The sequence below is a fragment of the Euprymna scolopes genome, chromosome 21 (genome assembly GCF_053919585.1).
Source record: "Euprymna scolopes isolate OS-2025 chromosome 21, ASM5391958v1, whole genome shotgun sequence".
Taxonomy (NCBI): Eukaryota; Metazoa; Mollusca; class Cephalopoda; order Sepiida; family Sepiolidae; genus Euprymna; species Euprymna scolopes.
The window spans coordinates 126,074,208-126,088,192 of NC_136502.1; the positions used below are offsets into that span (position 1 = coordinate 126,074,208).

At 39.0% G+C, this 13,985-nt stretch overlaps 1 protein-coding gene across 2 annotated transcripts in view; it reads left to right on the plus strand.

The window, feature by feature from the left end:
* The first annotated feature begins 388 nt into the window (after window positions 1-388).
* LOC145242734 (uncharacterized) overlaps window positions 389-13,985 on the plus strand; it is a 41,539-nt gene continuing 27,942 nt past the window's right edge. Inside the window, exons 1-3 of one of the 2 annotated variants that reach the window (XM_080105876.1) lie at window positions 389-887; window positions 5,337-5,416; window positions 5,869-5,947. In XM_080105876.1, coding sequence (XP_079962002.1) covers window positions 5,353-5,416; window positions 5,869-5,947 — 143 coding nt within the window. In that variant the 5' untranslated portion in view covers window positions 389-887; window positions 5,337-5,352. The remainder of the gene's footprint in view (window positions 888-5,336; window positions 5,417-5,868; window positions 5,948-13,985) is intronic. The other variant, XM_080105877.1, reaches the window with a different exon arrangement.

Here is a 13,985-nt window from a genome sequence, read left to right on the forward strand (position 1 = left end):
TTCATTAAATTCCATCTGTGTTTGTTTGCAATATCATGTCAGCTGATATCTAAGAACATTGCTAGAAATAAAAATTATAAGATAAAAGCAACTGTTTCAGAACCTATGAGGAAGGCACTCACACGCACATTAAGTGACGTTTATATAATAGTAGAGATAGAGATTTTATATTTTATTTGTTTTAGATTGTTATTTCAGTTAATTTTCTTAATCGCCTTTTGAAAAGAAATAAAAGCAACAGTTGTTATTTCTGTGTATTAATAAAATTGCACTTAATTACTGTCTGGATCGAGTTTATTCTTTGCTCATTTTTATTACGCCTTTGCTGTTTCCCTTTTTTGTTTTTCCAGTTATTGTTACCTAAAGATGAATTTTGGTAATGACACATTTCTTTACTTTATCGTTGTTTAATTTTATCTCAGTCCTATTTTACACACATATAGAGGGAGGGTGGGGATTATTATTTTATTTTAGACGTAGAACACCACGTCAGCAATTAATTCAACTCGAGTTTGATTGATGAAATTGTCTCATTAATCAACGGTGAAAATTTTGTTTTGTTTTATTTTTTAATTTTTATTTGTTATGTTCTTAGTGACACTGATTCTGGGCGTTTTGTAAACTGCCATTAGGAATGAAGCAAAAGAGAAAATTGTAAAAGAAGGAGAAAAGTAAACGTAAATGTAATGCAGACATTTTGATTGGTTGATATAATAAAAGGTGGGTGGAGCTAAACAAAAAAAAAATGATACGTTTCTATTTTTCTTATTTATTTATTTTTCCTCTTAAACACAATCCCTCCTGGGTTTGGAGATTATAAAAAGCGTGGTAAAATTGTCTGTGCCGGCAGTGAAGAATGTCAATGTGATCAACCAACTGATTCTAAAGTAAGTACAAGATTTATTTGTTTTAATTTAGTTTGCTTTTTTAAAATAATTTTAATTCAATTTTATAATAGTGTCGCAATTATAATATAATCATGTTTTCCTTTTCGTTCGAGACAAAGAGTGACAACTTCCAGCCAGAAACTATTTTTCTAATAATAAATTTTACGATAATGTCTACACATTTTACATAATAATAATCTTGATGAAAATCAAATTGCCTGCTCCCTTGAGGCTTGCATTTACGAATATCCGTGACCTTACAACTAATTTAAATGATGTTGAAGCATTTCTCCTACCAAACACCCCGGCTATCTTAGCACTAAGTGAGACTAACCTACACTCCTCCATCCCCTCTAACAACTTTAACATGCCCGGATATCTCCCACTCTGCAGTAAGGACTCTGACAGACATATGCACGGACTTGGAGTCTATATTCGAAACACCCTCCCCTTGACAAGAGAAACTAAACTAGAATCGGACGATCAAGCCTTTATGTGCTTTAGACTTAACATGCAACATAATATTAGTTACTTTTATTTTCTCTACCGTTCCCCCTCGACCCAAGACTGTACCCTAATGAACAAAGTCTTTGACAGCATAGATACAGCACTTTCCCTCGACACTAGCGCACAAGTACATGTATTTGGAGACTTCAATGTCCACCACAACAACTGACTTGGATTTTTTACTTACACAGATGCAGCTGGTACCACAACACATAGCTTCTCTATAACTCATTCCCTATCACAGATTGCTACGTTCCCAACCCGTTTCCCTGATCAAAGTAGCAATTGAAGCAATGTTCCCACGAGGAAATTTTATAGCAATCCACACTCTCCCCAATGGTTTACTTCCACATGTGGTGCTGCCATTGCGCAAAGGCAGCACGCATACCGCAGATTTAACCGACATAAATCCAGTTCAAACAGACGGAAGTATATAGAAGCTAGAAGTAACTGTAAGAAAGAAATAGCGACAATTTACTGAAACCACTAAAAAACGCATCGAAGTAAAGAAATTAGGAACACGTGACGTCTGGAAAATCTACAACAATGTAGTAAATAATGGTGTAGTAAATAATGATGTAAATAATGTAGTGAATAATGGTTTAGTAAATAATGGTGTAGTAAATAATAGTGTAAACAATGGTGTAGTAAATAATGATATTGTAAATAATAGACAATCAAAATTCCCCCACTATCCAACAATCATGAAGTTGTTTGCTCAGCAACCGAGAAGGCTAACATGCTTTCCAGTCGGTTTGCCTCCAACTCCACACTGGACCCTTCTAACCACCCTTTCCCGAACTTTCCTTTGCAGACAGACGCCATACTAGACGATCTGAAAATCACCCCTTCTCAGGTGCATGACATCATAAAAATCTTGACACTTCAAAAGCATGTGGACCTGATCTCATCCCGGCTGTGCTATTTAAAAAGTGCCCCGCTGGAGTAGCTCCAATCCTCTCCAACCTTTACAACAAATGCCTTAATGAATCTTGCTTTCCTGCCTGCTGGAAAACTGCTTCTGTGTTACCAGTTTTCAAGAATTCTGGCGAAAGAAATGACCCATTAGCCTCCTCCCACTTTTTGCCAAAATATTTGAGTCCATAATTAACCAAGGTCTAGTCCATCACCTTACAGATGCTAAACTATTGACCGGCCACCAATATTGATTTAGACAGGCCCATTCCACAACAGACTTTCTAACTGTAATCTCTGAACGTATATACCATTCACTTGACAAAGCAGTGGGGAGGGTAGAGCGGTAGCTCTAGATATATCTAAGGCTTTTGACAGGGTATGGCATGAAGGTCTTCTCAAATCAGATCATATGGTATCACTGATAGAATACTTAACATAATTAAATCCTTCTTAGATAAGAGAAAAATCCATCTAAACTATATGATATAAATGCGGGAGTGCCTCAGGGGTCTATCCTTGGATCTCTATTATTCCTAATATTCCTAAATGACCTCCATGAAAAAATTGCCTGTGAGATAGATAGATGTATATGCTGATGACACCACGCTCTATAATAGACACAACAAGAAAACAAATGAACACATATCTAAAGAAATGGCAGAAACACTAGAGGATGACCTCCAATCTGTAGTGGAATGGGGACATAAATGGATGGTCACATTCAATGCTGCCAAGACTAAACTTGTTTCCTTCAATAACTACAAGAAACCTTCTCTACCACCAATAGCAATGGCCAGTGACTATTTATCTGAAAGATCGTCTTTTAAATTCTTTGGCCTAATGTTTACAGGGAACATGAGTAGGAACAGTCACATTGAGAGCATTACTAGAACCGCTGCAAAGAAGGTAGGTTCTCTCATCCGTGCTAGAAAGCTACTAACGCCTGAAAGTATCCTGTACCTCTATAAGACCACCATTCGTCCATGTATGGAGTATTGTTGTCATATTTGGGCTGGTGCATCTACCACTAGTCTCTCGCTCCTAAACAAGGTTTAAAGAGAGTCGCCAATTTGATAGGTCCTGAACTGTTATCTAAACTTCAGCTGTCCCATCGACGACATATTGCATCTCTCTTCCTTTTCTACAAGTCCTTTAACGGTGAATGCTCTGACGAACGGCAAGCACTTGTGTCCCCTCGACGCAAATACCCCCGACAAACCCAACAAGCAGCTAAATCCCACCCCTTCACAGTAGAGATCCCTAGATGTAAGAGAGTCTTCTACTCCAGTATTTTCTTCCTCAGAACAGCTGGACTTTGGAATTCCCTTCCAGGTTCTCGCTTCCCCAATTATACTGACATGCAGAAGTTCAAGTGTGACGTGAAACAACATCTTACAGCCCAACTCCCCACCTAGTACCCTTGTAGCCTGTGTCCCTAATAGTAGCCCCCTACATCAAAGTGGCAATGTGCCTTGTTTGACGTGAAAATATTAAACAAAATAATAATCTATACATGTGGTAGAGAACAGGTCGCCTGTTGTTGTAAGTAAGTAAAAATCAGATAGGATAGTCCGAGAATTCGAACCTGGGAAGCTATGGTTGGAATTAAGATTCAGAAGAATTCCGATCGAGAGTTTAAAATAAATAAGCAGATGTTTGTTGAAAAGGAATTCCTTGTTTAGTAATGTTATTGATTCAATTCTGTTATTGAAAAAGGAATTTGAAACGAAATAGGAAAATGTTAAACATATGTGTAAAGTAGGTTAGTCGAAAGAATAGGTTACAGAACTCTTGTTGTAGACATGTGAGAAACAGTACATGTTTAGACACATGAGGCATGTCAGGCCACGGGACCGATATGCACGTTATTGGCCATGCAATGACGTCATGGAAGAGATGAGTTGTCAATATCGTAAGAGCTTAAGTCAGAGTAGAGCCAGAGTCGAGGCAGGGTCGAGAGAGGGTCGGACAGATATAGCTGACATCCATCTTTGGAAGCGAAGGCTTAGAAGAAGGATATCATAAAAGACTTTGAGCTTTTGATGCGAAATTATTGACCGGTCAAAAAATGAAAGACGTCATCATATTTTGTAACAGCTGTCTTGTGTTGTGTCATTCAACAAAAAAAGGTATTGTGGATCATTTATATGAATTTTTGTTCCACTCATCTGTATAAGAACTTTGTGTATGAACGCATATAAGTAATGTATCTTCATCATCTTAAGAATGTTTCCCCCCTCAGCTATGATACGTAATGACTATTCCTTCTTTATGATAAAAGAACTGATAATCATCATCTCAAACATATATGTGTTAAAGAAATATAATGTTTATAGAAGCACTCCCAGAATTGTCAGAACTGTATAAATGTCAATCTCTCTTCTATCTATATATCTATATCTCCCCTCATCCAAAGTGTAATACAAATCACTATTAAAATGTCTCTGTCTCTCTCTTACAAATATAACAACATAATACATGGTCTGATTGTAGATTTGTAGAGATAGAGAATAACTTCGGGCGTGAGAAAGTGTTTAGAGCGATAAAGATAACCGATTTTACGAGAATCAGAAAGAGCAATGGATTAAATATATGGTCTCCATAGAAGATTTGATGAGAAAGAAAGACCAAGAAGTTTTAGAGTCGATTTCTAGTCGAGAGTAGAGCCATCCATAGGAATCTCGGGAAGAAAAGGGACATGCCTACGATTGAAAGACAATAGGCGAGTCTTAACATGAGTAAACGAAACAAGTTATTTCGTATTCCCAATCAATAATAGAACTGAAATCAACTTCTAGACCAACTACATATTTCAAATGATCCGAGAAAGATGGACAAGAAACAATACCAGAATAATTCTATTAGCTTTTGTCTGTGCTTTGGTCTGTCACGTTTAACTAAAATATCATTTTAATCGCTTGTCACATCTTAAGAAAACATATCTCTTTTAAAAAAGAACATTGTCGTTTTAATGTATTCTTCTTTTTTTCTGTTTTTTTTTTTTTTTTTTTTTTGGACTTGCAGCAAACCTCCAAGAACCATGATGTTTAAAATCGTCATTTTCTCCGCATTTTTTGCTGTAACGATGGCAATACACCTTTTACGTAAGTGTGGATGATGTTTCTTACAGAATCCGTTAATTATCTCAACTATCGCCTTATGTTATTGGCAGTATTTTCGTAATATTTCTTAAACATATTATGCAATTATTTAATTCTTAAAGGGAACACCAACAAATGGTGAAAAAAAGATTTATAAGATTGGAATATAAAGTGTTAATAGACTGTATTTATTCGCGTTTAATGGTTACAATCAATTTTACAAAACATATCGAAAAAATACACAACGATTATGGCACAAGATCAAGGCTAAATTGTCGATGTAAGCATAGAAATAAAATTTATAAACGAAAATCAAGGAAAAGTGTATTTCTTAAAGATATTTTTAGAAATGTTCCACTTAGAAAATTATACAAAAATGATTTCTTTGATTTAGGGACCTATTTAAAACGGAGAGGAAATATTAATCGAAACCTATAACATTGATTTGTTTTCAGCCAAGTCGTGTGTCCCTGGTTCAACAAGACGGGAATGTATTCTCCCGCCATGTAGACATGTTCTCAATCCAGTTTGCAAGTAAGTAGAAAAACTCAGTAAGTAAGACTAACTTTGTTGTTGAACTTTTATTGCCATCAAAATCTACTGGAATCGTAAGATTCTATTAATGTAACTGGTGTAAGTTAAGCGTGAAGTTTGTAGAGCTCTTATGAATTCATTATTACTATTTTATATTAGTAGTAAAATAAATGTTGCATGGGTGTGCATTAATGTATGTGCGTCTATGAATATGTACATAGGAATATGCGTGTATATGAAGAATTAGTGCGTATACAATTTAAATGTGTGTGTGTGTGTGTGTGCGCGCGTGTGTGTGTGTGTGGTCATAGTTCCTGTTTTTTTCTATTGCTCTTTTGTTCACAAGCTTCTAGTGGTTATTTTGTTCTCTCCCACTGCAAGAACCGTGATACCAAGGTCGAAAAGTGGAATTGAGAAGTCAGCGCCCCTGAGGAGAAGTACTCTGATCTGCAAAAAGTGCCTAGGCAACCCCATCGGCATTACCTAGTGAGGGCGCGTCCGGCGATTAGCAATAAACTAACACCTTCTCAAAGAGCGAAGGCAAAGTCTACGAGGGTGAACCTGTTGTACCTTTTTTGCAATATTATTAGTATGAATGTGTAATATTAATGAAGCGAAACGAAGCGTGTTAGCTCACGGAAGACATCTTTATTTTCTAAGAGAAGTAACTCGTACAGCACGAATTATAAACACCAAGGAAAGATAATCCATATGTTGACATCCCTCTTTCACAAGAGAATTGTTTGTTTAACCAGAGGTTGCTGGATGAGTTTTTACAAGTGAACTTATCTACAGATCGTATCTTTTGAGAGGGGTTTATGACCCGACCCGATCTTGTGATTGTTACAGATGGTTTGTTTGTACTGGACTGCGTGATATGTGCAGGACTATGTGTTTCGGCAGATGGCATGCAGATGCTTGCATGTGTATTGGGAGTTTCTGCAGGATGTGAGCCTGGCACATTGGGTGGTATGACGCGAGGGTGTATTATGTGTAATTGATTGTGTCATATTGGATGTGTGGGTAATTTTCTTGAGATGTCTACGGTTTCTGCGAAGAATCTCTCCTGATGACGTCTCTACAATGTAGGAACGTGGTTCAGTGTAGGCTTGTCTAACAGTCGCTAGAGTCCATCTTCTTGTCTCTTGGTCTTGTACTCGTACTCACCGTCCTGCGCTGAGATTAGGGGGGTCCTTAGCATATTTGTCATGTTGTCTTTTCTGCGACAACTTTCTCTGTAACAGACGATTCTGGATTTCTTCCCTATGGACATTTTGGTTCGTACATTTTGTGGGGAGATTGCTGACTAGTTTGCGATTAAAAAGCAATTCACCCGGGTATGGGATTGTATGATCCATTGGTGTTGATCGCAGACACAAGAGGCCCATGTTTGTGTCCCGATTGCTCAACATAGCTTTCTTCATGACTGCATTGACAGCCTGAATTCAATATTCTGCCATGCCGTTAGATTGCGGGTATCTGGGAGAGCTGGTAATATGCTCAAAGTCCCAGGCTTTAGCAAATTCTTTGAACTGCTGGTAGCTAAATTGTGAACCATTATCGCTTATGAGCCTTTCAGGGACTCCCTGATCACTAAATATTTGCTTGAGACAACTAATGACCTCCTTGCTGGAGAATTCTCTGAGACTGCGGATGAAGGGGTACTTTGATTAATAATCCACCACAAGGAGATAGTTGATTCCATTCAGATTGAAGAGGTTGGTGGCTAAGATTTGCCACGGTCGTACGGGAATCTCATGCGGCATGAGGGTTTCAGCGGGTTGGGATTTGCAGTAACTTCTGGTGGCTACAGTTCCATTGGTAGTCAGCATCTTTTTTTAAGAGCTCCCTGAGGCTAGCTGTGAGGTCTGAAAGCCTTCGAATGAAAGGTGCCATGTAGGTGATCATCCCTAGTACCTTCTGCAGATCGGTAAGATTAGCTGGGCTCGGGAGTGATTTTATTTCCTCCACAGAATCTGACTTGTTTCTGATTTATGGCACATTTGCTGCTGTTGAATGTGAGGCCAGCAGTCTTTGAATCTCCATTAATCAGGTTTCAGTCATTATCCTCTTTGATTTTTCCATATATGATCACGTCATCAATTAACGCTAATGCTCCAGGACATTTTTTATGATCATATCCATTTTTTGCTGGAAAACATCCTGAGACATGACCAACCCAAAGGGCATTCTCTTGAAGCAATATCTTCCAAAAGGAAAGTAAAATGTCGTGAGTATCTGTCACTCTTTGTCAAGTTTGATTGACCAGTATTCGTTTTTGGCGTCCAGCTTTGAGAAGAATTTTGCACCAGACAGTTTGTGTAAGAACTCCTCTGTAGTTGGGATTTTGTAATGGCATCACATTATGTTTTTGTTTAAATCTTTAGGGTGTAAACATATTCGCAGTTTGCCGTTGCTCTTCCGCACATAAATGATGCTGCTTACCCAGTTAGTTGGTTCATCAATTTTTTTTATTATTCCCAGAGACACCATTGGGTCTAGTTCCGCCTTTATCTCGTCCCTCATATTGATGGGACATTAGGTCTAATTCTGCCTTTATCTCGTCCCTCATATTGATGGGACATTTCCTCGGTGCATGGACTATGGGTAAGTTGTTAAAGCGAAGTACGATGTGGTACTCTTCTGGAAAGTTTTCAATCCGGTCGAATTGGTTCGGATAGGCTTCCATGAGATCTGTCGTAGAATTTATGGTGTTTGACAGAGGATCAACTGGGGTACATGTTGTTCTCTATATGGAACAGTGTAGCATTGCCAATTTCAAATCTTGGATGAAAGGTAATCCTAATATGGTAGGTCCATTTGATGTGACCACATAAAATTTTATTGCTTTCCATAGACCCTTGTACCCGCACTTTATATCGATGGATTCGTGCTGCAAGATATCAGAGCCATTGTACGCTGTAAGAATTGCACTTTCTTTGTTCGTTGTGCCTGGATGTGGATGCCTATTCTGGTTCACATGTTTGGGAAACATCTGTCGGAACGTGCGTAAGGAAAGTGTATTCCTTTCCGAGCCTGTGTCCACTTTGACCTTCAGCTCATGAATGACTTTTCTGTTTGGCAGGACGATATCCAGGTTGGCAAATGCTTCTGTTTGGGAGGTGTTGTCTCCTTTCTGATTTAGTGTATATAAAAACATTCTTTCAACATCATCTGCTTTTTCATCTTGCTGTATGTTTATACAGTTCTGCTGGTTTTTTAACGTATCCCGTTCCGGTCCAAAATTTTTCTGCTTGGTTAGCTTGTTTGCTTTTGGCTGCCTGTTGGTATTTTTAGTTTTTCGGGTCTGACACCGTTTGGCCCAGTGGTTTTTATGACCACATTCTGAGCACGTACTGCCGCGAGCAGGACGATTTCCTGGTTTATGATGGAGTCCACGTCTTCCACAGAGATCTGCGCTCTCAATTTTGTGTTTGATAGAGCTTATCTGACTTTTACATCCACCCTTTATTTCGCCCATTTTTTACATGTGATCTACTAAAGCGTCGAAGCTTCTGCACATGTTTAGAACTTCAGGCATCGCCGGTTTTTAATTTTTGCATAGTAGCTGCTTTTGCAGCTCTGGGAATCTAGTGCCCGCAATTATCTGGTCTATGATGCATTCTTCTGTTTCAATTTCGCCCGCACCGGAACTTGCATTTTTGCGCCTGCAGCCTGCATCTCGCGAGAAAGTCATCGATATTTTCTGTATCGGTCTGCGAGTATTTATGTAAAAAGAAGCAATTCTAAAGTTGATTTGAGGCTCTATTTATTCTTGGAATTTGTTCCAAATCACTAAAGGGTTGCGCTTGTCGCCCTCATTTTCAAATGACCATGTTAAATCGGCTTAGCCCTTCTTTCCTCGATAATAATAAAATGTGGTCCACTTGTTTGGTTACGTCAATGTTCCTGACAGAGAAGTATAACTCACACTGTTGTTTAAAGAATTTAAAAGAATCCACTAAATTGTCAGTATCCCAGCACATGTGTGGTTCCATTGAGTGATTGGTCATTTTCTTATAAACGATACACGAGAATGCAAAGAAGATAATTAGGGAAAAGAGGGGAAAAAAGCAACTCACATTTTTTCGAGTACAAATTCAATATGGCGCCTTAGTGACGCACGTGTTCTCAAAAGTAAGAAGACTGAATTGTTGTCAGGCTGTTTTCAAAGTTCTCTCTTTTTTCTTTTTTTTTAGTTCATTCTTTTTTTTTTAAACAGTACTGGCTCATAGTCAAGTTTTATCACTGCGACCATGTTGTACCTTTTTTGTAATATTATTAGTATGAATGTGTAATATTAAGGAGGCGAAACGAAGCGTGTTAGTTCACGGAAGATATCCTTATTTTCTAAGGGAAGTAACTCGTACAGCACGAATTATAAACAACAAGGAAAGATAATCAATATGTTGACAGAACGTCCTGGAACTGCACAGAACTTTATTTCCGTCACAGAATCAATAGGGACCGGATCATTACAGGAATGATCTAATCTTTGTTGATTTGGGGGCCAAGAATAAACCTCCGCCGAAAGTCCTAGTGATTTGATGATAGATTATGATAAAACTCATAATCAAGATAAGCAGATGAAAAGTGTAATACTAACGTATATCATAAGCGCGTTACAACTTAAGCCAATAAACATTTTTACTAATAATAAACGGTAAGTGTAAATAGAGTTTAATAAGTAAATAACTAATAATAAATTGAAACATGGTAAATCTAGCTTCAATAAAAACTGTAATGGATGAACCGGAAATTTAAATTACAATAGATGTAAACAACCCGTTATCACGTTGAATATATATGCCTATGAATAAAAAAAAGATTAGTTTATAAAAGTAGGATAAGCATTAAACATATCTATTGATTAAATAATTATGTTTAAAAATTTGATTAGTGAAATAAGACGCAGATAGTTTGAAGATTGATTTATATAAACTCATGTGAGTTTTACAGTAAATGAAGCGCCACTTCGGGTGATCTTCTGATGGGCTGAGGGTACCGGATTGACAGTTCCTGGCTGTTGTTCCCGACTGGTAGTACAGCAGCCCTAACTCTTTGGTAGCGCTTAGAGCGGCTTCTCCATCAACAGTTGTATAATATCGGGATGTTTGTAGTGCCATGTCGCGCATGGAAAGGGACCCTGCACTCAACCCCGATGGGCTTTCCGGAGGCCACAGTCCCAGTCGAAGAAAGGTCAGCTAATGGTCTACTTGTGTTGCATGTCTGATACCCTGCATAACCTCTTGTTCAGCTCCCCCTCACCTAACTGAAACTCTTTAAAAACATGATGACAGTACAATAAAAAAAATAAGCTTAAACCAGGCCTAGGGACAAACAAATCCAACTTGCCTCCTCCCTTGAGGCTTGCATTCACTAACATCCGTGGGCTTAGAACTAATATAAGCTGATGCTGAAGCAGTTCTCCTAACAAATACCCCGGATATCTTAGCACTAAGCGAGACTAACCTACACTCCTCCATCCCCTTTAACTACTTTCACATGTCTGGCTATCTCCCACTCTGCCGTAAGGACTCTGACAGACATATGCACGGACTTGGAGTCTAAATTCGTAACACCCTCCCCCTGACTAGAGAAACAAACCTAGAAACGGAGGATAAAGCCTTTATGTGCTTTAGAGTAAAAATTCAACACAACATTAGCTACTTTTATTTTCTCAACCACTCTCCCTCGACCCAGGACTGCACCATAATAAACAAAGTCTCTGACAGCATAGACACAGCACTCTCCCTCGACACTAGCGCACAAGTACACATATTTGGTGACTTTAATGTTCCCCACAAAAACTGCTTGGATTCTCTACTCACACAGACGAAGCGGGCAGCACAACACATAGTTTTGCTATATCTCACTCCCTATCACAAATGGTTACGTTTCCAACCCATTTCCCTGACCAGCAAGAATAACACGCATCACTTCTAGATCTGTTTCTGACTACAGTTCCCGAGGATTGTACAACAGATGCTGACAGCCCACTCGGGAACGCCGACCATGCAGTGATAATGGTAGAAATCGCCCTAAATTCTAGAGCCCAAACCGAAAAGCCAGTGATCAAAACAACGAAATATTATAAAAAGGCTGACTGGGAAGCCATCAGAGATCTTATCAAAGATGCCCCACGGGGAAATATTTTTTCTCTTCCTGCTGAAAAGTGCGCAAATGAGACCACTGAATGATTCAAAGCAGTAATGGAAGCACATGTTCCCATGCGGAAATTTTATAGCAAGCCACACTCTCCCCAATAATTTACTTCGACTTGCGCAACTACCATTGCTCAAAGGCAGCATGCATACCGCAGATTTAACCGACACAAGTCCAGTTCAAACAAACAGAAGACTATAGAAGCTAGAAGTAACGTTAAGAAAGAAATAGTGACTGCTAAGAGAGAATTTACTGAAACCACTAAAAAAAAGCATCGAAGCACAAAAATTAGGAAATCATGACTTCTGGAAAATCTACAACAGTGTAGTAAATAATGGGCAATCAACAATTCCCCCGCAAACCAACAATCACGAGGTTGTTTGCTCAGCAAACGACAAGGCTAATATGCTTGCCAGCCGGTTTGCCTCCAACTCCACACTGGACCCTTCCAACCACCCCCTGCCTGATTTTCCTATGCGGACAGACGCCATGCTAGATCCAAAAAACACCCCTGCTCAGGTACACGCTATCATAAAAAACTTTGACACTTCAAAAGCATGTGGACCTGATCTCATCCCAGCTGTGCTATTAAAAAAGTGCTCAGCCGAAGTAGCTCCAGTTCTCTCCAAACTCTACAAGAAATGCATTAATGAATCTTGCTTTCCGGGCTGTTGGAAAACTGATTGTGTGGTACCAGTATTCAAGAATTCTGACGAAAGTACTGACCCATCAAATTATCCCCTCATTGGCCTCCTCCCACTTTTCGACAAAATATTTGAGACCATAATTAACCATGTTCTTGTCCGGCACCTTACAGATGTTAAACTTCTGACTGACAAACAATATGGATTTAGACAAGCCCGTTTCACAGCTGACATACTAACTGTGATCTCTGAACGTATATACCATTCACTGGACAAAGCGGGGGAGGGCAGAAGTGTAGCTCTAGATATATCTAAGACTTTTGACAGGGTATGGCACAAGGGTCTCCTCAGGAAAATGAAATCATACCGTATCACTGGTAGAATACTTAAAATAATTAAATCCTTCTTAGATTAGAGAAAAATCCAGGTTGTCCTCGATGGTCGTACATCTAAACAGTGTGATATAAATGCGGGAGTGCCTCAGGGGTTTATCCTTGGACGTCTATGTTTCCAAATATTTATTAATGACCTCTCCGATAAAACTGCCTCTGAGATGGGTATATATGCTGATGACACTACACTCTTCAACAGGCATGACAAGAAAACAAAAGAACACATTTCTAAAGAAATGGCAAAAACACTAGAGGATGACCTCCAATCTATATTGGAATGGGGACATAAATGGATGGTCACATTCAATACTGCCAAGACTAAACTGGTTTCCTTCAATAATTACAAGAAACCTTCTCTGCCACAAATAGCAATGGCCAGAGACTCCCTGTCTGAGGGTACATCTTTCAAACTGCTTGGCCTAACGTTCACAGGAAACATGAGTTGGAACAATTATATTGAAAACATTGCCAGGACCGCTGCGAAAAACTCTACCGTCCTAGAAAATTACTGACACCTGAAAGTATCCTGTACCTCTATAAGGCCACCATTCGCCCATGTATGGAGTATTGTTGTCACATTTGGGCTGGTGCATCTGCTACTAGTCTTGCGCTCCTAGACAAGGTTAAAAAAAGAGTCGCTAATCTGATAGGCCCTGAACTGGCATCTAAGCTTCAGCCTCTGTCCCATTGACGAAACGTTGCATCCCTCTGCCTGTTCTACAAGTATTTTAGTGGTGAATGCTCTGACGAACCGCAGACACTTGTGCCCCCACGATGTAGACACCCTCGACAAACCCGACAGGCAGCTAAATCCCACCCCCATACTGTAGAGATCCC